At 44.1% G+C, this 26,568-nt stretch overlaps 1 protein-coding gene across 1 annotated transcript in view; it reads left to right on the top strand.

The window, feature by feature from the left end:
• The first annotated feature begins 23,343 nt into the window (after positions 1–23,343).
• NUAK1 (NUAK family, SNF1-like kinase, 1) overlaps positions 23,344–26,568 on the top strand; it is a 21,946-nt gene continuing 18,721 nt past the window's right edge. Inside the window, exon 1 of the mRNA XM_010149288.1 lies at positions 23,344–23,458. Coding sequence (XP_010147590.1) covers positions 23,386–23,458 — 73 coding nt within the window. The 5' untranslated portion in view covers positions 23,344–23,385. The remainder of the gene's footprint in view (positions 23,459–26,568) is intronic.

Genomic DNA, 26,568 nt, shown 5'->3' with positions numbered 1-26,568 from the left:
CATCGGCAGGTTTTTAAAAGGATATGCTATTAATGGAAAAATGGGGTAGCTTATTGTGTTTGGTTTGTTTTTACAAGCGAGGTGGCCAGTTATTCTTTCCCCACTGGAAATTCAGGGCTTAGCGAAACCTGTCACACCCCCCGGCTAACCAAAGCCGCTCACAAAGTACTGTCAGAATGGCAAGCGCTGGTTCTCCGGTGAAAAATGCCGTGATTCAGTCATACTTTTGTGACCTGAACTTTGCTGACACCTAAAATAATCGCAGGGACTGCAACCCAGCCCCGTTGGTTTTTCCGAGCCGTTTCAGCGCTCGGCGGTGCCGGCTGGCTCGGGTCCGGGCAGCCCGGAGGTTGTCCAGCCGTAACTCGGCTCCAGCATTTCCTCGGGGGTGCAGCGCTCCAGCCCGGCGCAGAAATGCAACTGAAGAAATGTACACATTAGTCAGAGTTATTGTCATTTTTCCTTCCCTGAAATATGTAACTGTTCTCACGGGGCGAGCGAGTGAGAGGCAGGCATTGCATTAAAGACAGCCCAGAGGAAGAGGTGCTTTTCAGAAGAGGTTTTAACGCTGCTTTTCGTATGAAGTCGAGTAATTGAGTTTTCCCTCTACTTCGCCTAAAAGCAAGGCATTTCCCTAGTGACGCTACAGGTTTTGTCTCAATTTATCTTTCCCTTTCGGTTGCCTAGAAGCTCAACGTGCACCCAGAGGCAGAAGCAGCTGTAGTACAGAAAATGAAATTGCAGATGCCATGGCTTTAATAAGGGATACTTAACTTTGCAACTGAATATCTTGGTGTCGACAGTGAAAATGAGAGTTTCAGCCAAGTTATAGAGTCATATCATGTATGCTTTCAGTTTATTAGCTCATTTGGAGGCTGGATAAAGAGAAACTGGAGATGGACATCTCTGCACATGCTCACTCCGAGTCCATGATTTTTCAAGTTTGCTGTCTTGGCTGTTTTACAATTTCAGGCTAACAAAAGCTCCAAGGCTATGTTATATACCAACTATTATTTTGTAAGTAGATTATTTCTGAGTTGCATTACAAAATGTAGTAAATAAGCAAACACATTGAAAACAATTCTTTTTAGAAGACTTGGTAAATTAAAAAAAAAGGTGACGGTATTGTAAATGAGATTTGGTTTGGGGAAGGACCTTCACAGAGGAAAGGATGTAGCATCGATGTGTATCTTCCCTAAGTTAACAACGCACCAGGTCTTTCCGTATTTTGACAACTGTCAAGCACTTCAGCTACCCAGCCAAGGATACCTAGATGATACAGTCTGAACTCAATTTATACAGCTAATGCCATCTTAAAATGGAGAGGGTGAAAATCGGAATACCCATGCAATCTTAAATGCAGTAAAAATGTTACACATGCTCTATCAGCTGGTATGTGGAAGCTAAACAAATCCTTGCTGGGGTGTGAGTTTTATACTGTAGTAATACAAGCCTTGGCGTGTGGCACTTCATAATTATTAACTAGTCTGCAGGCGAGTTCTGGTGCAACGTGTCTGTTTGAACTTTAACATCTGTGAGCGTATGTAAAATATCCACATTCTGTCTGTTTACAGAATAAAAGCTAGTTGTCAGCAATCCAGCCAGACCTAAGTGAATGGAAAATGCTTCTTGTTCTCTGACAGTTCCCTTGTCTGAGTGTTGCCGTGACCACCGCTTGCTTTTCGTGGGTGAGATGAGAGCACCGACAGGATGACCGATCAGAGAGGGGCAGTCTTCCTTCAGTCTTTCCCCTGCCTTTCTCTTCCCATTCCTCTCCTTGGTTCTCATTAGCGGGCAGCATTCGTGAGCAGGTTGGACTGGATGCTGCTGTGTGTCCGGCAGACCACGCGCAGAGCGAGCGATGCGGCTGGCACCATCTGTCTCTTCTACCACTTCCAATGCAAATCACTGCACAACCGGCAGCTAGGTAGCGAGAGTCCCAAGTCCAGGCTGTTTCCCTGTTCTGCTACTGGTTTAGCTAGTCACCTTTTTCTTTACTCAGCGGTAAGCAGGCATTTGAAGCTGCATGGTAACAGATGGCGAAGCTGGACTGTGGCAGCAGCATTGTGTTCCCACTCATCAGCCTTATCCAAGCAATTCTGTTCAGCCTTTCCGCTTCTCTTGTCCAACAGTCTCTCTGTATGGCATTTCATGAAGTTATTTGCGCGATTAGCCAGGCTTTTAATAAGAAGCACAAACTTTGGATTTGTGGTTATCTGTATAAATAGAGAGTTCAGGAGTGAAATAGAAATTGCAGATTTGAGTCAATCAAGTAAAACCAAGGCAAGAAGACAGCTGTGCTTTAGTCCTGTGTCACTGGAAATCAATAGCAGGATTTCTGTTGACTTGAATGAAAGCAGTATTTGGCACTTGTTAACAGGTTGCAGGTTTATTCAAATTGTTATAGTTTCTTTGTCTTTCCTCTTAACGCAGAAGAATGTGGTCATAAAGCTTCCTGCCATAAAGCTCCGGGGTTGATTCTACGATACATTTAGCTTGTTATTGGAAACAACATGTGAATTTGTGTGTTAGTTACCACAGTGACTGCAGACAGCATTGCATACTGCATGAAGCAGTTAAAATATTGCCCACCACATGACGTATGAGGTGCTTAATTTTGCCAGCGAGATTTCCTTCATTAGTACTGGCTCAGCGTACACTGTGTAACTTACGATATTTTAAATTAAGGCACCTGTTAGTAAGTGTAAGGATGAAGAGATGATATCGCGAGCCTGTGAAGTAACACTCCTGTTGACATTTCTGTGGGTGTTTTCTCCACTTGTCATCTTGCACATGTTAAACCGAAGAACTGAGCTTTTGTTCATGCTACGTATTCCGTGCTTGTTAGCCAAGAAATCCACAGTTACACTTATGTCAGCCTTAGATAAGCTGTGTATTGACCACCTCTGGCTGATCCCGTGCGTGAAGACGGTAGATGCTGCTGGGTTCTTCCTTGAGTAAATGATTCCACTGGAGTAAATACTCCTTATAACGCAACTTTAGACTACAAGATGGGTGTTTTCAGTCTCTGTCTCTTCCTGACATTATACAGAAAGCAATGCCTGGATACAAAAATGCATTAATTAAATTCCTGTTAATAAAAGAGCATGTAGCACTGTAAAGCGTGGAAGACCCCAGGTAAACCCCGTTGGGCTGCCTGGAGCACTCCCAGCAGCGTTTCACCCAGGGGTTCGGTACCTGGGCTGGTTTACAGCACCCTGTGGGGACCCTCCTGCGAGGTGCTCGGCTGGGAGTCACCCCGCTGCCGCTCGACCTGCAGCTTGCTAACGTCCCTGGCTGGTTGTTGTAACTTCCGATGAAGCACCCTGTGTTACCTGCGGGTCCTTTCGGTTACCATCTGTTCTCGGGAGAGATTTTGCCGTTTGGAAAAGCCAGGAGCTTTGCTTTTTTCCCTTGGGCTGCACTTGGGAGGCGATGGGGAGTAGGTGGAGGGGCCTCCCCTCGGCCTTCGCCTCGCTCTCCCTGCCTGGAAGCCAGGACATCTTTTCTTCCTCACCAGCAGGTGGAGGAAGCACTATTCTCCTCCAGCCCTCCCTCCAGAAAGTTCATTATTTTGGGAATTGATGACAAGCTGCAGCCCAACATGAAAAACGGGCGTGTGGTGCGTATTTGTGCACGTTATTTACCTCTTGCAGAGAAGCGCAGGCAGAACGATGTTGCCAAATGAAATCGTTTTCTGAATCAAAATCTTGTCGAAATTCCCTCCTAACTTTAGAGCAACAGACGTATTTTTAGTTGGAACTCCAGTGAAAATCTTCGCTTTGAAATGGCTCTGCTTCGTGATGCTTTTGGAGAGTCACGCAGGGTTTTTGAAACCCCGAAACAGCAACCGATTACACCAAAGGAGGACTTTTGCTTTGCTGCTTGTATTTCTCACGACAAAACCAAAACATGAATACCAACAGTGACAGCTCTGTCATGGCAGTAATTAAGGCCTTGTTGTCTACAAAACTATTTGTTTGTTTGAGGTGTGGTTCTTAAGGGTTCCAAACAAGATAAAAGTGTGTCCATGGGTCAGTGAGGACAGCAAAGCCAGGTGGGACGTTTGTCCCAGTTCTCTTGTCTGCTTTGCTGATAGCGTAGAAAATGTCAGTATCCCTCTCTTCCCTATTATGCACATAAATTCTCTTATTTTTAATGACCTGTTATATTTCCATTTTTTTTTTCTGCCTCAGTTAGCACTTGGGTCACTACTTAATACTGATTTTTATCTTGATTGCTCGGTGTGCATCTTCTGCAGGATAATGTCCACATCTGACACAGAACTGTTTTTTGGGGTTTTTTTTTTGAGGTTCTTTGTTGTTCTTACTGAGATATACTTCCACCAGTGTCTGCAATAAAGGAAGATCTACACAACACTGCTGTGATGTGAAGTGCTTGTACAGTACTTTGCACAGCAGGATCCTGATTCGTGAGTGTGGCTTCCACAGCTATGATAATACGCTGGAATAATAGTAACAATGGCTTGTATCACTACCCCTTTTTATACAGGAGAAAGAAAAACTTGAGGATTAAAGCCCAAATCGTCAGCAGTGTCAGCTAGTTTTGAGTATACAATCTAATACCTGATTTTGCCAGCCACATAGAGGACATAACGTCAGGGTCCAAGGATGACAGCCTCTTCCTGCAGGACACAGTCTCTCCTGCCTCCTGGGCTCTCTCTTTACCTTGGGCTTTTGTCCCTCTGTGATGTTCAGCTTTGGTCTCCATTCCTGGCTCGTTTGTACTCCACTTGCGCTGCTGCCTCTTGCTTTGTTCTGCGTGCCAGCGCTGTGACCCGCTAAGAGCACTGCCTTGCTCCCTGCTTCTGAGCTGGTGGCCGCCAGCAGAAACCGTGCAGCCTGTGGTGGGTGCCGCGTACACCTTTCCTGCTGTGCAACTCTACGTGGGGCCAGAGGTTCCTCCGTGGAAGAGGGATTCTTGCAAAATGTATTGCCAAAACCTTAGTTATTTATTTAAGATGTGCAAACTGAGTTCTTTTAGGGACTCACAACGTGACTAAATCTGGACAATGTTTTCACAGCGCTTGAAGGCATGTTAGTGAAACTCAGGTCATCCTCTGTGAAAATTGTACCAAGGCATGCATGGAAATTCTAGATCTGGAATGAATAGAAGTTGGGAAGAGTATATGGGCTTGAAAATAGTTTTGCCCTTAATTTGTTATTTGTTCCACCCTTAATTATTAGGTGAGGGGAAAAAAAAAAGAGACTGGATTTAATCTAATGTAATTCACAGTTGAATATTGTGGGTTTATTACAACAAGAGTTACTACCTGGCTGTATAAAATTACTACAGTCTTCATATAAACACTTGTATAGCTGAAATGTCAAAGAGGATCTGAACATCAAGGGCTGCAGACTGAAATAACTGATTACAACATGCAGGTCATTAGGGAAAGGGCACTAGTACAAAATACTTGTTTTCTGCACTGTGAGTTCTTGTTGGAGAAGCAGTTTTGTTCAGGGGAGTACGGTTCAGTGGTATGAAAGTCTGGATTAATGACTAGCCAATAAGGGGTCATCTGGATACGTTAGCTTGTCAAATCTTTTACCAAATTAAAGAACAGCATGTTCTTTCTGAGCTTTGAGTGGACATCGAGTGATGCTTCTTCAATGTTTGACCCTCTTTCCGAGTTTCCGAGACTGTTGCTTCTTCCCCTCCCCACCCTTGGATTGAATAATTTTGGGCAGGTCAGTTAACTTCCCTCTGTCTCAGTGTATCCCTTTCTGCAGGGGAAATATTTAATATAGGAAAGTTGGACTGATTAACGGGGCACATTTTGGTCTGGTACCTACCTAGTGTGATCCCTCGAAATGTGAAATTCACAGCAGTATTTGAGCCAATGGTTATAATGCAGCTTTCAGCTAAAGACACTGTAAAATGCCTAAACATTCTACCAGTGCTTTCACAGCACCATATGCTACAGAACATGACAGAATGGAAATTGCTTGTACAAAGTCTTTCATTAGATATGGCTCAAATATACTGCATTTTTTGGTGGCATGTGTTCTAAAAATTATTATTATTTTTTAAGAACCGCAATGTGGATTGTCCATGTGGAGACAATTATTGTATATATTGTCGTTTGGGGTCATACATGTTGAATAAAACTGTGTGGAATGTGCAGTTCTTCTGAGCAATTGTTTATTCTTTACAGAACTGTAATCGTAGCTAGTCTGTGTTTTGTCTGGTAAATAAATAACTAGAGAGTCTTTGCTGGAGTGAGGAATTGGGAGGAGGCACGTGGTGGTCAGGATGGTGCCAAGGAAGAATGCTGTATGAAAACCATTTCCAGGTATATCAGCCTTGAACGCTGATAGGTCCACGTGTGTACAGCCGTGGTAATCCAAATGAAGAGCATATGGGGCATGTTTCCAAAGCCCACATACCAGGGGTTCGGAAATTGGCTGCTGACCTTTGCTTTGATGTGGGCATCTCCCTGGCTCAGGTCTCTGCCTCCCGTACTGCTCTTACGAACCCTCTATCTACGCGAACCAGGATGCTGATGCCAAAGCATCTCCTCTTGCTGTACAACCATGCTCCTCTCAGCAGGACACTTGTTCTCCTCATTGTCGTCTTGTATCCCCTTCCTGTGCAAAGTGGGACCAAGCCATATGTTTTCTGCCGCAGCCCTGGGCGATGCTCCGAAACCAGAAGCACGGGCTTGCCTCCAGGCTTGATGTGGGTTAGAATGGGTGGCAAGAAGCGGCAGTGGCAGCTGCCAACTTCTCCACTGCACAGAGCGTCTGGAGCATCAGCAGCTCCTGACCTGGACAGGGGTGGAGGCTGTTGCCAGCACCCAGCTCTGGCGTACAGTTTTGATGGTTTATGTGTCACCAGAGATGGGTGTGTTGGTGTGGGAATTTCTGACCCACAGAGAGTATTGCTTTTGTCTCTTCTTGTCTCCTACGTAAGTCAGGATTTGTCCCGAAATTGCCCAGGCATGCACTGGACACCTCACAGAAAAAAGTCTTGTCATTAGCCCTGATGGGTCGATGTGCTGGGGGAAGCTGGTATGCCAGAGGAAATGTCTCAGATGAAAAGGTCTCTGACTAAATATGCAAATGATATTTGTCAGCATTTCCTTCAAATATCTTCCAGCAGATGTGAGTACCATGTGTGTCCATTTAATAAACTAAACTCAAAATAATTTCCACTTTGCCAGATATATGGGGAATAGCTGGGCAGGAGCGGCAGGGACCGAACTACAAAGCAAGGTAAAAACTGCATATGTGTGTTGTTATATTTGATGACCAATTCATTAAAGCCATAAGTGTATCCAGGCTTTCAATAGTGTTCTCCTGCTGTTGCTTCCTGTACTCCCTGGCTACAAAATCAGTCTCTATGGCTCTCATTTGTCTTACCCACATGAAAGACTTTGAGCATCTGCAAGTTATGATTTGAGAAGTATCTGCTTTTAAACAGAATATATTTATCACCGTGTCTTCACTGGCAATGTAGTACGTTGTATAAACTGGGGGATCCCAGACCTTTGAACACAAGGGGGCTGGGTGAGATACTCCATGAGTGTACTGTGTCTGGCCATACCCATCAAACATCCTGGACCCACACCAGAAATGCCAGATGTTCAATTGATGTGGAGGCTCTCCTTAACCTTTGCTGCATGTTGCAAAGAGGGGAGGGTGCAGGGGGTGAGGTTGTAGCCATCCCGTGCTCTTGCACCATTTTAGTACTCTTGTGTGAGCTTAGTATTTTATGTTTTGAACTGAAGACCATGGACCAACCCTCAATTCGGTCTGTTAAACTATTTCATGGTATAAATGCTTAGTGTTTGCTAACTCTCCAAAGACAGATGGGGTTTGTTTCTGGCTCTGGTGGTGTATGAGACCTCAGTCCCTAAAGCTGCCACTGACCCACGATGGGATGCATGTCCTGAGTCTTGCTCAAGTGTGAACTTTTTCAGGCTCTGTTCTTACCAATGGGGGAAAGTAATAAAGTACTTTAATGGGTCATTTCTTCCATTTAAAAAACCCTAACCACACAGCAGCTACGGAAGAGGGCTTGGCATGGCTGGCATGTTTGAAACTATCCTCACGGGTTGTAGGTGAATGCAAATTCACAAAGTAAACAGGGGTTTTGTAGTTTATAAGTATTAAGAAGACAACTGAGGTTGCTTTTAGGCTAACATGTGACCAACATAGCTGTTAATTTTTGAGTGTCACCTTGGCCTTCCCCTTTCCCTGCCAGTGTTTCCCAGCTCTCCTCAGCCTCTGGCATGGCTTCTGAGACCCGTTGCTGTTAAAGTGCCTTGGGATGGCAGCCTGGCAAAGGGGAGGGTCTCCTGCATCTTGTGTGAGGTTCGCTGCCTTCATGATGAAGCATTGGTGCTTGCTGGGCTGCTCTGTCCCTGGGGGACACTGGCCTGTGGTAATCACAGAGCCCCTCATCTACCCTGGGACGACTTCAGCAGAGCGGCTGGAGGAGCTGAGTGTCTTTGTTCTGAGGTCTGGTGGCTTGAGGGACTTGCAATTATCCTAATGTCTCGCTGTGCTGAGGAGCTGAGTCAGCGTATTTGGGCTTGAGCACTACTGCCTTGGAATAAAGACACTAGTTAAGGGTTATTAGGCTTAAAAAAAATAGAAATTCATTGTTCCTGTGAAAAGATACCATGCCAAGTTCAGAGGCTAAGTTTAGCCATTTATGGGTAGATCAGAAAGATTCGGGTCCTGCTGTCGATGGAGATCTCAAAGCCTCTATATCGTGTTTCCCATACACAAAAAGGTGTTTCATCTTTGCTACAATTTCTAATCTCCATGAAATGCCCGATGGTGAATGATATCTTCGTTTATTTCAGGTACAAGTGTTATTTTAAAAGTGAGTGTGAATTTTTTTTAAAAAGTAGCAATGAAGGTTGGATAAAAATACCTGTTCGAGCCATGTGGGAACTAAACAAATGCTCCTTTTTGTTAAACAGTGTTTTGTGGTGGTTTTTGTTATTGGGGCAAAAATGTTAAGTCCTTTGCACACGAATTTGGCAGGGGAAGATGGCAAAGCATTTGTTAAAAAAGCAGCTTCTGAGGCAGGGGTTTGGAGCTGTCACTTACTTGTGTGTTTCTGCCATCGCACTCTACACAACTCAAATCTTGTAGCTTCCCCCTCGGGAGGGAGAAGGCCAGCCAGGCCCCCAGGGTAGGCCTGGGGCGGCCTGGCGCAGCGCTGTACTCAGCAGTGGTTTCAGCAGGGCCGTGCTGTGGGTCGTCGGTTTGGCATGGGGCAGAAGGAAAGCCTTTGGGAGGAGAGGAGGGGGAAGCATGACCTTCCCGGCTGGTGCATGCTCTAATGCCATGCAACCTGGAGCGTGAGATAGCTGTGCTCCAACGCAAGATGAAGATGCCTGTCAAAGATCTGCTGGAGGCAACGCAGGCTTAGCTGATTTGCATAGGGATACAGCTGAGAGGTGTCCACATTGCCCTCAGGAAGACACATTTTTAATCAAGCCTATACAGTAGTCACAGTGTCCTTCACGCTCTTTTTCTTGTCATGTTTATTCTCTTTGGGGTGCCGAAATGAGGTGAGAGAATGAAAGAGTCATCTGTGGGTTTAAGCTCTGTCTCCTGTAGGAGCCTGTTGTCACAGCTGCATTTTGGTTGCCCAGGGGGTAAATTGTTTCCCTGAGGTTCGTTTGGAAAGTCTGTGGTAGAACCGAGGTTGACCACAGCTCCAGCGCTGGGCTGAGCTGCTCTCTGTACAGGTGTAACCATCTCAAGAAGGTCACTCGTAAAGTGAGGGTCCTCTTTCATGGCTGTCATCACACTTTGAAGGGATGGTACCAATTTTTTCAAAAGCCCACCAGCTGTTGTGTCTTGAAGGCTGGTCACTACTGTGTTACGCTGCTGATGACCCATTGGTAACACTTGGCCATTGTTGTGTCCTCACAGTCTGGGGTGAATGAGGGACTTCATCTAGACCATGCAGTGCATCTACATCCAGGCTGGGGAATAGCCATCTTTTTCAACTGCAGGGTTGTTTTTTCTATGTACAGTTAGTTTGAGAGTTTTCTACCCACCTCTCTTTTTGGGTAAAACAAATGTATTCTCCCATCCTGTCTGGTGTTTCATGATGAAAACGTGGTCTAATGGGACCTGTGAAATGCCTCGTTGTGGATTGCACATTGCTCGCGAGGAATTCATCGACGAGAAGGATTTCATGCTGTACGTCAAACTCCTTCCAGCCTTTCTTGGATGAAAGGAAAACTCTGCAGCCATGAATGTAACTGGTTATCATTACTGGATGTCATTACTCACTCACTCCAAGCGTGAAACAAAAAAAATCATATCCCCTGTGATGTCCGTGGGTAAAATTCTGCTCTCAGTTACGTTAACACTGTTGTAAAATGAAGAGTGGAGTTCGGCCCTTTGTTTCAACTGAAATATTTGTTTAACACAGGCAAGGACTAAACAATACACTTGAAAGCAATTTGTGTTATTGTCTGTAGAGCAAAGCTCTTATTTTACGAACTGGCTGATCATAAAGATGGTATAAATCATGTAAAGCATTCTCATTTACTTTTTCTTTCTTTTTTCCTTTTTTTTCTTTTTGCAGATGGGGCTTATAGCGTAGAGTTGCAGTCAAATGTCTGCTCCAGGATATTTTAGTTGAACTGTGTGAGTCCATTAAACAAATGTAATGGCTTTTTGGAAAGAAGCGCTGCGTGTTTCAAACCAAATGTTTTACACAGAGAACATCTGGGTAGCTCTGGGTGTTTGTATGTAGAGCACATCAGACAGCAGCCGTAGTGAGCTCAGCTGGGAGGTTGCCTGGGATGTAGTTGTAGGATATGACAGTTCAGCTGTTATGGGGAATAATTCCTATGAAGTATTGCCATAAACTGAATGTTTGGCACAAACAGCTATATCTTTGTTTTACTGTACACCCAAGTTATTCTTATCTGCCCAGCAAAACTCTAAACGATGTTTAAACAACCCAGTAAATGTTGGCACCTCTGAGCGGCAGCATGCGCTTTACAGCAAACTTGAGGAAGCCGTAGCGTTAAGGGGAGACGGAGCTTGCTCTGTTTTCCACGAAGCACTGTTGATTCTTGCCATGAGCAACGCAGTGCGAGTGAGCGATGAATGCACTATGTGCAAATGGTTTGCGGGGTGGTGTTGGAAACGATCCATGTTACAGTGGTGTTGCGTGTTGTTGCTCTGAGGAATGTGAAAATGCAAAACCAGTGAAATGCATGTAATTAGCCTGACATTAGGGTTTATGGGGCTACTGGAAGAACTTTAACCTGGTTAAATTAATAAGCCTGCTTTTACTTCACAGCATCAGAGGTAATGTATTTCTAGGAAACGTAGGAAATGTCGAAAAACGTCTTATTTGGGAGTCGGTTCTTAAATTATTTCTGCAGTTTAACTGAGGAATGCGTGGTTCAAATGAGATTAAAGTTGTAATTTCCAGAGTAGCAATGCAGCTTCCCCTTTCAGGATTGTTTAAGTAAAAAGTTAAGCAAAGTGGGTTAGGCAGTCTCTTGCTGCAGTCCCTTGTGGACAGCAATTCACATTGCACAGCACTGCTTTAATAGTCCTGCTCGGTCTGACATGATTTGTGGTATTTGCTGAGATGAATTTCTGGACCGAGCAGCGTAAGAGGGAATTGCTCCTCACTCTGAGGAACGTGGGATGTCCAAGTCTGTGCGAAGGTCACTGGCAGGGTGAAGTGGGAAGCCTGCGCTGCTGCTGTTGCACTACCTAAAAGCTTAGCTTTTGGCAGGGGCATCCCAGAAATCTGAGTGCTAACTCTCAGTGTTAAACTGACCCCAGCCAAAACACATGCCAAAAAGGGTGTTTGTGCGTGTTGAAGAAGGGGGCAACAGTCCTGGAGATCACAGGGTCTGGGGGAGTTCTTTGCCAAAAGCTTTCCATCTAGAAAAAAAATGGCTTTGCTATTTCTCCCCTCCAAAGTTAACCTTCCCCATAACTGCTTATAACAACTGCCTGCAGTTGTGAACTCCTCTTCGAGCGGGGAAAGCTAGAATTATGTGTTTAAGGCTGCAGAATTGCTTGCTCGCCAGCCCCTTAATTGTAGGAAAGCGTAATTCATTCCTCACCTTCTCACGTCTAGTCCAAGCCCAACTGGCTGTGAGGAGCAAGAGTGTTCCTGTTCCTGTGTTACTCTCTCCACTGAGCCATTAGGGTGGCTCTGGTAATTTACTTTCAATAAATAGAAGGAAGCAACAGGAGGTTCCTCTACCTTCATGGGTATAAGTATTTCTCAGAAATCAGAGATGGATGGGGAAGAAATGTTAGCAAACTCCTGTTGTCCCTCTGTAGCAATTCTACCATATTTTGTCATAAATTCTAGGATGGTCCCTTCCGAAAAGGGACCATTAAATAGGTAACCTCCAGGCAGAACAATGTAATACTGAAGCAGTGCTTTGACAGAAACAAATTTAACATTGCAAAGTGATCTGCAAGCCCTGGAGCAAAATAGCCTGGGTGAGGCTTTGATACACGATTGCCAATCTTTTTGTTTTCCAAGAGTATTTTTCCAGATAGGATGTGAGTTTATGGTTTGCTAAATTCCCACCAGGAACTGGTGTTTATATTTTGATCCATTTTAGGACAATTTAGAAAAATATATTAGATATAGGTGCTTCTGATAGTTCTGTGTCCGACTGTGCTGTTTACACACATCAGTGCACCTTCCGTGAAATCATCTCTGTGGCCTGCCATCCTTGCGCAATGAATCCCTGCTCATCAATGTGAATCCAAAAGCCTAAACTCTATAATCACCCCACACTTTAGAATTCCACTGGGTTAATTAGGAACTTGAGGTGGTTGAGCAGCATGGTGTTGGGTTTTAAGGGGCGTTGTGCAGCCTGAAGGTATGGATATATCTTCGAAAGAAGGCCGTTCTCAAGTTTTCCTAGTGCTTTTGTAATTGTCATGGTGAAATAGCACTTCCTTTTTTCTTTGAGGGACTGCAGAATCAGGAAAGCAAAATTAAAATATCCACACAATACCAGATGACTTTGGTTTTGTGGCAGAAGAGGCATCGTTAAAGATGTGCAAAACTCAGTGGTTCAGGTTTTCTGAACTGACAAACTTTGGTGAAAAAGAGAGAATAAGCCAAGGTATATTTATTTACCCACAACTTCCTCAAGCAGAACATACCAATGAACAAAAAGGCACTGTCAGGTGGCTTCTTGGAAAGAACTAGTTCTAAGAAAGAGTTTAAGTGATGTCCAGGACTCTTCCTTGTTTAATGTGAATTACAGCCTTGCACTGATATAGCACCTTTCGCCTAAACATGTGCAAAATCACTTTAGAGACTCTGGTAACTTCTGAGGTTACTGTTATTTAGCAATTATTTAGCAGCACAGTGCAATAGTTTGCAGCAGTTGCTTAGAGGGTGTGAATAACCCCGTTTCCAATTTAAATTATTGTGAGGAATTATGGGAGACTGTGTCATTTTCAAACAGGAACTAGATCCAGGCACCGGGGCTTTAAACCTCTCTTCTTAAGAAAGTCATAAAGGGATTTTTTTAACGAAGTAGCCAGGATCTTGGTTTTGTGTTTCATCCCCAAATCAATGCCTTGAACAGTGTGCACTCCTACTTTGGAGGATTACTTCAGTGTGGTTCACTGCTTATTCACAATGAAAAACAACATTGAATTAAAGTCCCTCTCTGCTGCCCCAGGTTAGCATTTTGCATTACATCAGCAGCTGTGGTAGCTGTGAGATCAAGCTTCAAAATTATTGTGAAATCTATCTTCCAGTTTTTGGAGGAGGAATCTGTAATACCCATGTAACGCTGAGAACAGTAGACTTGGGGCTTGTGAATTCTTTCACTCCTCTTTAACCTGACTTGCCAGTAATTTAATTAGTGCTAAACAATCTGCACACAGACTTGCAGAAGTTAAAGCTGACTGACACAGGATTCGCTTCCAGTGACTTTTCCTCTTTTGCACATGTGCTGGATGGAGCTGTGCTGTGTTTGGAAGTTGATCAATAATGATTGCACAATTCTAACCTTATTTAAACTGTGATATAAACAGACACGATAGAAACAGATGCTATGAGGCTTTTTCCTACTTAAGAAGTCAAGTCAGCTTTTTTTCCTTGCCCCTGCCCCCCCTCCCCAATTATTTTTCCTTTTTGGTTGAAAAAAAAAAATTGTAACCTGGAAGAAAAGCAGTTAGACTTTGTGAAATCCCAATTCAGTGTAGCATTTGGCTTTAGTAGATGTGGAAGCCAAAAATAAACATCTGCTTGGCAACTTCACCAGAATTTAACTGTATTGCAGTTTTCATCTTTTCAGTCAATGTGGCATTCAGTGCTGGCTAACATCTATTAAGGAGGAATGATCCATAGTTGAGGTTGTAAAGCTTTTTTTTTCTTTTAATTACAGTTATGAACCTCCATTGCCTCGGGGAAATCCCCTATCCCAGTTTCTTTCCAGATATTATTTCTTTTGTGCCAAAACATGAACTTCCCTTGAAAGCTTGAAGGTAGTTGGATGGGATACTTGTGAGTTATTAGACTTTGGAAAAGAGATGGTCTTCCATCGGTCTGTGCATGACAACCCCAAAGCTTCAACTTGGTAATTTTTTTTCTTTTCTTTAGTCCTTCAGAATTAGATCATAAGCTTTTTTTTTTTTTTTGCAGGCTGGGTTATGAACATTTTAAAGCATTACATATTGCATTTCTGGATGTTCAAAAGGATATGGCCAACAGTTACAGCTTCCTTTCCACCTAATTTAGAAATGAATTAAAAAAAAAAGCAGATATCTGCTTTGCAGCAAATCCTTTGTAACCTCTGATGCTACCAAGGCAAATTTGTTGCACTGTGGATCAGGGAGGATTGAAGTGGATGCAAATGTGGGGCAGCATGCTATGGTGGGTCAGTGGGGAGAGGGGTGAGAGGGGGTGGCTTAAGGCAACACTATGAGAAACACTTGGTTATTGGTGGGGATTGGACTGTCCATTTCTGAATTCTGCAGCCCTCCCTTCTCCCTGTTTTCAAGATTCACTGCCTCACTACAAAAAATCAATAACCACGTTTCTAGTTGTGTTTTTAAATGCTATTGCAAATGAGATACATGCTAAACCAAATGAATGCTTTTCTTTATTCCTAGTGATAAATCAGTCCTGAAAGGATTAAAACAGAGCTGTAAGATTTGCCTGGTAGTAAGGATGACTCGAGGCCAGGATTCTTGGTGTTAAATGAAGAAAGGTCTGCCAGGTAAATTTGTCAGAGGATGCATGGTGTAAATATGCCAGGCTTCATACACATAGCTGAATATAGTGGGTACCAAACAATGAAGCGATGTACATTTTCTAGTAAGGCAGTAGTTGCTCAGGAAATGCGCTCGCAGATCCTGTTAACAGGCATCGTATGCGGGGGTGAGGAAAGAGGCTTTTTTTCCTGCTGGCACCCATTTTGTATATGTACTGAATAAATGTGTTCATCTGGTGCCTTCCACTGCTCATTAAAATCTGATTCCACAGGCATTTTTCTTCACATTCCGCACGTGAATAAAGGGGGAACTAGAAAGAAGATAGCACCTCCCTTCCTAGTGTTTGTGATAAGTTCATCAAGTGAAGTTTCTCTTCACTTGATGAACCATCATTTATGATATGATAACATCAACTATGTACAACAGAACCAGAAAAGGAAAGTTAAAACCCAAGTAATCGCATCCTGGTTCTCCAAGAGGCACCAGGATGTTGTGCCTCAGCTTATGCAAATAGAATTCTTATTCCACATTTATCACACCGACTTGGGGCTTCTAGTGCCTTGGTGAGTTTCTCTACAGGTAGTGGTAGAATGGCAGTAAATCAGCTTTGGTTTTTAGAAATATGATCTTTTTTATGTGATACATCGAGAGGAGTGGAGTGAAACAGAGGTGCAGATGTTTGCTATATGCTTTTGCCATACAGAGTAAGTCAGCTGTAAAAAATACCCTTGCTTCTTGCAAGCAAATGAACGTGAAAGGTGCATCGCGGCACGTGCATCCTTGACCTTTATGTGTGCAGCTGCTGGCTCGCAACAGCAGTAACGGCGTTTTGTCTTTGGTAACATCCATGACACAAACATGCAATGGAACAGAGTGAGGGGCAGAAGCCCTGAGACTCTCAATGGGTGCAGATGGCACCACTTACCGCTTCGAGCAACTCCCCTTATTATTGCATCCTTTGCCAACATAATAGAGTTGGGCCGTTGATAAATAATTAATAAGGATTTTGTTGCATGCTTGTCTCCCAGGCAGTATCACCATGGAGATGATCTGGCTTTTGGGAACTGATATGTAACACTCTCCAGAACAATGGCATTGTCTCGACCTTACTCTTCCTCTGAAAGAACTCTCGGAGAATGTATTAGCAAAATGCACAATGCCAGGCCCTAATTTTGCTTCAACTCACAGTGGCCTTTTGTCCAACTCTTCAGTGAGTGCATGAAATGTTTTCTATGACTGTGCAGAAACTTGTTCTTAGAATTGCATGTGCTGCATGATGCTCTCATTGCTGCGTTTGGCCTGGGATTGGAATCTCAAGGTATGCTTTTTCCCAGCAAATGGACACAGCAAAGATATACTCTTGCTGGGAGAGGCTTACAAGAAGTCTGCAAGTGAATACCCTTGCAGAAACCCTTGGATGCTTGGCTTCACTGTAGGGATATCTGTCCATGGCTCCTTCCCACCTGGAAGGTCCGGAGGCCAGCTAGACAGTTGTTCAGCCCATCCCATGCCTTTCCTTTCTCTTCTTTGTGCAGCCTCTGGAAGTGCCATTTCAATGCAACTGCATTATCAGCATCCCCCTCCTTATCATTTGATTGCAGCAACCTCAGGGACCACCCAGTTTCATAGCTTTGTTTCTCTTCCTCTTGTGTTGGCGATGTCTGGGCCAGCAGCCCATAGGCAGAGACTCCCCTGGAAAAAACATAATACGGTGCCAGGCTTTATTCTTTCTTGCTGAGCTCCGTGAAGAAAGAACAATGTGGCTTTTCTCTCCCCACCCCCCAAACATCCTCTGCTCTCCCTTTCTCTTCCCCCCTAGTTGATCCACCTATTCTTTACCTCCCGCCCCTGTTGGCACTTGGCTCCTTGCACTTCCCACCTCGGAGTCTCAAAGAAAGGAAGCAGAGCTGTGAAACTGGCTGGGCTCACCCACTTCCCATTGCTGGGTGGGGATAGCCGCAGTTCACAGCTTTCGGAAGGGGGATGTTTATGTGTGTTTAACCCTCCCTCTTCACCCAAAGGACAGCATTTTTAATAATTTTCTTTAAGCTGCATTTCTGACATATCTCTGGGTGGGAGCAAGCTGGTTTCCCTTTCCTGGGGGACTGCATTCTCCATCCCGACATCGTTTTCCTGACTCTCCACGACACTATTGCAAGAGCCCGTTGGAATTTGCTCAAGCACGGGCGGTATGCACAAGCGCTGGAACCAGCTTAAAAGTCACAGCCCCCACGGTGGAAAAAAGCAGTTTGTTCATATCTCACCACGGTCCTAAAAATAGCCACAGTAGATAATAAAGAGTGGAAGATTGTTTTCAATGGGACTGAATGTACTGCGTGCAGGCACTGCTGGGGAAGGGTCAGCGGCTCATGGCATTCAGGTGGTCAGCCTCAGTTACAGCTCTAGCTGACACAAATTCATGACTTTCTGCAGGGTGGCTGATTCTACCTTTGTTTATATTCACAAATCTCTTCTGGAAATGAGGCAAGCTTGGGTTCGTTAGGTTAAAACAAACACACGATCCAACTTCCTGAAATCAAGAGAAACAGTTTTATGCTTTGATAAAATATAGCTTTGTTGCTCATCCCACAAATGATAATGCCAGCAGTGACTCAGCAGACACAGATTTGATATGGAAATGGGCATCTACCGCCTCTCATGCCCTTTGCCAGGTCTTCAGACTTGGAGATATTCTTCTGTACGCGATAGTCTTGATCTGCCTCTGTAAAAATAAAATTCCACCCGTTTTGCTCTGCCCAGTAGCCAAGAAGCTCATAAATGAGGAGCGACATTTCTCTTACAGATAGGACTGAATGTACAGAAGTCTTTGCAACCATCATCTTTTTGAAGTATTTATAGTTCAATTCAAGTTATTTGTACCAAACAAAAGGAAAGAAGCATGAAGTGTGTTGGAAAATACTTAATAATCTCTCTACACCAGTTCAGAGAGTGAGTATAAATCCTCTTTCCAGCAAATGGAGACAGGTAATTTATTGCAGCCTTGAAGAGAGCAGCTTGTTACTCCATGCTTCCTGCCCAGCAAACTCTGCAAGCTGACTCATGGAGCCATGGGAAGCCAAAAGCTGTGCTCCCTCTTTCCTATCTGCTTCTGGAAGGCAGAACAGTGGTGTATGGGGGCTGTGCTCAGGCAGAGCTGTTTGGAAATGCCTGGCAATATTAGAGGTTCACAACCCCCTGCTTTCTCTCCCCCGTGCCATGTGTTTTGGGGAGGGTGTTCTCTCTGCCTGCTTCTGAGCAGAGGCTGGTACCAGAACTGGCAGTGCAGGTGGAGGCAGTTTGAGTCCATCCTTGGTGCTCCTTTCTCCCCCTCTCACCCCGAATGTGGGACCGTGCTGCCATCAGAGCTGCAGAGATACTGAGGATGTTGGTGGTGCCTACAGTCAGTATTGATCCCTGGAACGACCATTGCATGGCCTAGTTTTGAGCTGTGACCTTGGTGCTTACACATATTTAACTTCACACGTGTGAGCGATCCCACGAAAGCCAACACACGTGTGAAGTTAGGCATGTGCTAAAGTGTTTTGCCAGATAGGATACTGTGTCTACAGGGGCTTTGGGTGAACTTGAACCTGTTCTGTTGGGGTGAGAGGCTTTAGATTTCATTATTAAGAAGCTGATGTGTTACTCTGTCTGAGTGCAAGGTCCTGGAGTTATCTGAAATTCTCATTAAGACAAGAAGGTAGGAAAAATACAAATTCCTGCACCAGTAAAGTTACTAAAAATATTATAATTAAATTATCCTAGTCTTAAAGGCAGTAAAATATATTGAGAAAGTGTGGTAGAGGTATAAGTACAGTGTTCTGAGAGTACCGAAGGGACTAACAACACTTTCTTTGCAGATCTTGAGCTGGAGTATTTGGAGTAGTTCATATAGCTGATGTTAAAAAGCACGTTGCGTTTGCCCTGCTCTTGATTCATAGGCTGTGACCCTCAATAAATTTTGATGTTGCACACAGTGGAGCTGTTGCTTTCAGAGAAAACAAGGAAAGTAAGCAGGCTAGCAAGAAAGAAAAGGACCTAAAGAATGAACAAGCAAGTTCTTTCATAAGGTATTTCCCAATCGAGATTATTTCTTACTAGGCTTAAATTGTTCAGGTTCATCATGCACTGTATGTGGCAGCGGTCCTGTAAGTGGGGCTTTGAAAAATGGAGCCGGCTCTGTCTGGTGTTAAAAGCATAAGCACACTTTGAAAATCTATTTTTTGGAATATATTTCTGAGTAAAAAACACTTCATGAAAGGAATTCCATTATTGATATTTTAGAATACCGTGAAGAGACTTGTTTTACAGCCTGATACCGTAACATACAGCTAGGGATCTTATTTTGCTCAAAGAGATGAAAACAGTGAAAAATATAATAAATACCTAAAATGTGATCATGGCTCGTAATGTTTATATGAAATACTGAAAAACATCCCAACTGTACCGCTTTCTTGCTTGTGTTGGATTTTTCACAGCAGTTGACTGAAGCCCATGTACCCTTGCTGACACGGTCTGAGCAAACCGGCGCAAGTGAAAGGCGCTTGGCTGGCAGAAATCCCTTACTTAGAGGGGAAGAGCTGGAGCGAACGCTGTCGTACCGCTTTGGGATGCCGCCTCCGGCAGTGACTCCGCTAACAGGAGCCGCTTTGCTGTTTGGCCTCTTGGACCAGGACACCGGCAAGGCTGTGCACTCCTGATAGCCTCTGAGATGCAAAGCCTATCCGTTTGGGGACCCTGCAGGCCACCAGGCAGGTGGTGCGGGGTAAAAATTACTTGGTGAGATGCATTCCAGCCTTTCACTTCCCTGAGGCTCTTCTTGAGGGGAAAAATAGCAACTGAGCATGGGGGAAGGTGTCAGAAGTCAGCCTTTGGTAGTGGGATGGTCTGTTGAGCAAGGCGTTCCTGTGGTGTGTGGCACAGTTTGGGAGGGAGAGGCAGGCAGCAATTTCAGATGCTGCTGTCCTAGTTTCCTTTAGGAGTCACGTAGGCTTTCCATTTCGATTTCCTCATCTCCTAAAACCAGATGAATATTGCTGTTTCACTGCTTGCCTCCCAAGGTTTAATTAATAAATGGCTGCACGGTGCTTTAGGCATGCTCGTTTGGTATGCAAATAGGGAACGATATGGTTTTATTAGTAGGTGTGAGTGCTTGAAGCCTTGCTCCAGTATGGAGTGCTCGTACTGGTAATGTGCTGTGCCCTTTCTGGACGGCTTTGCCTCCACAGCGCTCTGGCTGTCTGTCAGGAGTGCAGGGTATGGTCTGAGCTAGGGCAGCTGGGTGCTTAGGAGGAGCTGCCGACAGGACTGGAGTTCAGACAGTTGACACCTGCCAAGCGTCTTTCCCTGTTTCTCAGTGCCGGTCATTGTGATCTGAAGTAGCCAAGGGAGGGAAGAAAAAGTCTTGAACAGAGATGTTTGGCATGCTTTATCTCCTTACGTTGGGATGAGATCTTGGAGTGTCGACATCACTGACAAAATCCCAAGTACTTTGGCTGGGCAGCTGAATTCTACCTCTGCCACTGGGAAGTGATGCTTTCAGGAGAGCTTGAGTACCGTCCTCAAAATTCAGTTAAACTTTTAGGAATAGCCTTTATAAATTAAGCCTCCTAGGTGCCTTAACCGCTTCTCAGTGCAGGTTGTGAGACAGTAAACTCTCTGGTCCTGTTGAAAAAATGTGTTCCCAGGCAACACATCTGTTTGCATTTGCAGATTAATCCAAACATATATTTACAGAGTGCCACCACGCTTTTCAATCACATTTGCATTTTTGTATCTAAAAATACATGTTTTCACATGTGCAGATATTCCACGGAGGCCATTTGCAGTAATTATGTGTAGACTTACAAAAGTCCTGTCTGTGAAGCACAGAGTCAAGTTAGTAGAAGATTGGCATGCCCTCTGGGGTGCCATTATTACTTTACCAGCCATGAATGGTGAAGAATTTGCTCCCCGTTGTATATTTGACAATGAAACCCTTCTTAAATTCTTCCTCAGAGCCAAGTACAAGGCTGTCTTTTAATAAAAAATGTGTTTTTACCCATTACAAAAGTCCTGTCTGTGAAGCACAGAGTCAAGTTAGTAGAAGATTGGCATGCCCTCTGGGGTGCCATTATTACTTTACCAGCCATGAATGGTGAAGAATTTGCTCCCCGTTGTATATTTGACAATGAAACCCTTCTTAAATTCTTCCTCAGAGCCAAGTACAAGGCTGTCTTTTAATAAAAAATGTGTTTTTACCCATGTCTATATTTATTTTATGCACATGCTGCTCCAAGAGCCACCCACATCCTTCTTGTATAGAGGGTGTATTTGCATTTGCAGCCTGTCCCCATGCAAACATGGGAAGGGGGAAAAATCCAACCTCGTCTTTAGTGTTAGTTGCCTTCTTCATCTGTAGAGTTACTTGGACATGATAACTCATTCAATTCCAATCTGTTGTATTACCTTTCATAGAGAGATGTGCCATGTAGATAAGACTATAGTTATATTGTTACTTTCTAAATCCCCATACCAAATGTTTGGGTCAAGGGCAAGAAAATAATTGTTGCGTTCTTGACATGCAAATCAGTTTGTCCCTCGAGTTCTGTTTTTATTTCTGCTGTCCTCAAGTGAGGTAGCACTTGAGCATGAGCTTTATTTTAGGCATGTGCTGAAATCTTTCAGAATTTGAGGGGATGGGGCATGTGCTTATTGCTTTTTTGAACAATGTTGCTTTTCAGAGTTGCAGGCTTTGTAGGAAACCTGATCTTTTAAACTAGCTCCTGTTTATGTACATTTCAATTTTATAATATTGCAACTTTTCCCTTCTTTCTTCAATATCCCTGATGCTACATCATATAATGAAAATAATACCGGTCGTGCCACTTGCAATTACTGAAGTAGGCAGTGAAATTATTTTTTTTCTGAAGGAACTAGGGAAATCACATAAATCACAGATTTACAAACGTTTTCCCAGGGGAAGCCTGCAGTATTTCTCTGCATAGAATCACAAAAGTGTTGTTTACCCATAAAAGGGTGGTCATCTCAGCAGGTCAGTGATGTTTTTCAAAGACTTTTACTGTTGATTTTAAAGTAGTTGGTAATTTATTCCTTGAACTCTGGCTTACAAAAATAAAGCAGGGTAAATATTGAGTATAATAAAGGCCGTGCTGCCATTCAGTATGCACAATGCCCTCACCTTCTCCCTCCCACCAGCTTCTCTCCATTGTTGGTTTCTGCATTTCTGCTAGGGCATGAGCTGACCTCCACGATGATTTATGGCGTTGTTCAGTTAAGCCCTTTTTTCACAGGCGAAATACACACACACACACACACTCTCTCACAAGGGCTGTTATAATTTGCAAGTTCAGCTATCACTTCCTCTGTTCCCACCCTGCCTTTTGGAAAGATACCCAGTCACACGATGTGCTTGAAAAAAGGTTGCTGATTGAGGAAGGATGCAGGAAGGATATGGGTTTGCAGCGATTGCGTAAGTGCTGTGTAGGACCTGAAAGCCTTGGGTTTATATGAGGACGAGTTTAGATGTGAATTTCAAAGATTTATTTCTTCTTATTTTTAAATAAGTCATAACTCCTGAGCAGTTTGCCTGTTTTAGAGAGCTGTGGAGCAACCCGTGTTAATGTGATCCTCTGTGTATTAACATGGACAAGTATAAATTTGTAATTGGCACCCTGGATTCCCTGCCTTCGTTCCGTGGGAGATCTCAACCATGTTTCAGAGAAATTGTAGCCAAAGCTTCTGTTTGAAATGCAATGTCGGATGCAATCGTGTCTAAGCAAATGTACTTCCCATCCAAATCATTTGCCTCAGGTGGAGACTACTTAGGCTAACACAGAGATCCTTCCAAAGGATGCTGTGTTCCCCCTCAGTGAAGTCCTAAGTCCTGCAGACCCTAAAACTTCTTGTCATGCATTACTGTGATGAAAGTGTATTTACTGCTATAAAATGAAGGAGCTGGTGCATGGAGGTTTGTATTTTAAAGCTTTGTTTTGGTCATTCCATGTTCTGCCAATATCTAACATCTGTATTTATTTGTTTGAACTCTACTTAATGGATTATATGCATCTGTTCGGTTCCAAGAATAATGCTTGATTTCCTGAATTTGTAGGTTGCCATAAAATCCATTCGTAAGGACAAAATTAAGGATGAACAAGATATGGTTCACATCAGACGGGAGATTGAGATCATGTCATCCCTCAGCCACCCTCATATCATCACCATATATGAAGGTTAGTGAATGCGATTCTCCTCCCTGACTGCTCTGTTACATTTTTGCAGACGTGATACTCGTGTTTCTTGAGATCATGTGCCAAACAAACCCCTACTCCTGATGTAACCCATCCCTTACCAAAGAGACTGTCTTGAGCACTGCCTTCCCTCTGAACCACAAGTGTTTCACAGATGCTTAACCCTTTGCCTGGAGGAGCTTCTTCATGTGTGACCTGAGAGCTGTGTCCATGGCAGGTGGGAAATCGTTGCATGTGTTGCCTCATCTCCGTGCTCCCGTTGGACAGTTCAGTTTAATTTCACCCTCACTCACGCACCAGCCCGATGTCCGCAGCCTCTAAACCAGTCCTTGTATGCCTTATTTTCCCTGGACTGCACAAGACCAGTTTTGTCTGCCCGTGGCCTTTGGTCCTCCCTTACCTGCCGGTCAGTCTTGCTGGTTCTGTCATCGCTGATTTTTTCCCCCTGAATCCCAGCATCCGCTTCCTATCTACCTCTGCACCATTTCCTGTCAGTCTGGTTGCTGGCTTATCATTCCTGTTTCCTCATCCTGTCTTCCCCCTCTAACTCCTTTCTTCCTGGGACACAGCTGGGAAGCTTGCTAATTCCTGGCTCTGGGAGCTGCTCCCTGGTCCTACAGCAAGGAGCCGGAAGCCAGGGGCATTCCTCCCTGATTTGCCTGTTTGTTTGTTTATACATTTATAGAGTGTCACTCTGTAGTAATGTCTCCTCCTCCTTCCTTCCTTCTTTCCTTCCTTCCTTCCTCAACATCCCAGCTTTAGCTTTAGCTTTAGCTGGGATGTTCCAGCTGAGTGCATGCTAAAAGACACCGGCCAAAGGTCTGCTGTGATGAGGAGTGTGGCCGCATGGTGGACCTGGGGTGTGGGTTACAGAGGTACAGATGGACTTGGGTTGGGCAGCCTCATCCCCGGGGATCACCCTTTTCCCTGTGTGCAGAACAAGCAGCCTGAATTTAGCCCTTCGTATTTACATACCCGTGAGGTAAATGCGCAAGGTGATGATATGTATATGGCAGCTCCGCTCTGAGAGCTGATACGGCTGATTAAAACGAGCTGGCTTGGAGTACTGTTACAGTATCGCATATTGAGTTATTCAAAAGCATGTTCTTGTACTTGAAAAGAGATGAATATCTGTCTTTTTATTGAATAAACTCATAACAGGATCTGGGAACAGAAAAGGGGAGGGATGCTGTGTCAGCATGTGGGTTGCAAATGGAACAAAAGTTATTTCAAATGTGCACAGGAACTCAGAAAGCAAAAAGATTAAGCATGCTGTGGTCCTTTGACCAATTGCCCTCCTCGTCCTTATTTTAAATAGCTTTTACTGAGTTAAAGCATTTATAGAAGTTAAAAAGATTACAGCATTTTTAAAAAGCAGACAATAAAGTCCCGTGGGGACAAAACTTTCCCTTTTGGCCCCATGGAGGGAGGAGCAGTGTTTCTGCAGCTGAGCTGGTCGGGCTCCGCGATGGAGGGCTCATCCTGTCTGCAGGAGGGCAGGCGCTGGTGACAGGTGATGCTGTGGTCCTCCTGTGGTCTGGCAGCCAGGGCAGTGCTTTGCGGCAACAGACCTGGAGGCAGTTTTGTCTCTCCTTTCTGGGAAGTTTTCCATTCTGTTACTGGTTTGTTTCCTTTTCATTTCCTAGAAAGCAGAGCAGCCTTTCATGGCTCCTTATGTTTAACTCCTGGCCTGAAGGGATGGGCAGTGGAAGTCAGCTTCTTGGTTGGACTGTAGTCCATCGGAAGGAGTTACACGGGGCAGAGCTGTAGCATCTATACAGCTCATCCAGCTTTTCGAAGCAGTCAGAGTTGGTATTTGGCCTTGAGCAGGCAGTGCTGTAACTTAGATATTGTAGCACCGGGCAGACGCGTGGTTGCGCAGCTGATTCCAGGGGAGCAGTTACGTACTGCCCAGAGGCAAGGATGTGAGCTCAGAGATCCTTAAGCATGTGCCTCATTTTAAGAGTACTTGTACTGCAGTTAAGGGACTACATCTAGGTCTGAAGTATCTGTATCCTCTTGAAGTCGGATTTTAAGCATACGGCTATTCCTCTTGAGTGATGCAAAAAGAGTGATAATATTGCTATCCTCTGGCACACATTGTTGAATTTACTCAGTCCTCAGGGGTGGCTTTGATCTCACCAAATTCAAGCCATTCAACATTTAGGCAGTTGGTATACACTAGAAATCTAGTTTCCCTCTCTATTCAAGAGATCAGCATCTACACAGGGTGGTTTGCTCCCTCCTGGGAGTTATTTTTTCAGATAGGTGGAGAGGCTCCTGTTGGCTCTGGATGGAATCTAGCTGACTAATTATCTAAGATGCTTAACTTTTAAACTGAAGCCTCCCCACAGGTATTTTTCTCCTCTCTCACTGATTTTTACTGGAGTTTTTCAGACTGCTGCTGCACGTCTGACAGCCCTTTCTGTAGGTGCCAGGTTGCACAGATCTACCCATCATGGACAATTCTCTATCTCCCTGTAATGTCTTTGAAAGCTCTTTGTATTGCATTTACAAACATGTGTTTTCCCTAAGTAGGATCCTTGTTTAGGTATCCTTTTGACCTGCCTGCTTAAAAGCAATTAACCTCTGAATTTGTCAACTTGATGTAAACACAAGCTGCTGCTTTTTTTTTTTGATACCAGCAAATTCAGATGTGTGAGGACAAAGCTTTCCAGTTGAGAGGGGACTTTTTTTTTTTTTTTAACCTAATCGAAAGGCACGTACCTTGCCCATTACTGCGAGGGCAGACGTACAGTTTGACTCCCAAGGAAATTCCATCCTCTCAGCAGGGCTGTAATTGGCAATCTGTCGAGCCGGGCTGCAAGGGAAATGCTCTTTCAAGTGACTCTAAACTCCTTGAAAGGGACTGGATAAATGAAGCTGGCTTTGCTAGCAGCGTTCTGATTTCAGCACATAAATTTTAATTTATAGAATAATGCCTCTGTCCATTCATCCATCTGTCTACCCCTGGCCCTTCCCCTGCCCTATTTCTTTTTTGCCTTGAAAACTCCAGGATTTGATAATAAAGCCTTTGAGAACTAACATATTTTTCCAGGGGTAGTCTGAGTGCAAAATCTATCTCATCTGGC

This window comes from Eurypyga helias, unplaced genomic scaffold, assembly GCF_000690775.1.
Source record: "Eurypyga helias isolate BGI_N326 unplaced genomic scaffold, ASM69077v1 scaffold9673, whole genome shotgun sequence".
In the NCBI taxonomy this organism is placed as follows: domain Eukaryota; kingdom Metazoa; phylum Chordata; class Aves; order Eurypygiformes; family Eurypygidae; genus Eurypyga; species Eurypyga helias.
This window is presented reverse-complemented; position numbering and strand designations above follow the sequence as displayed.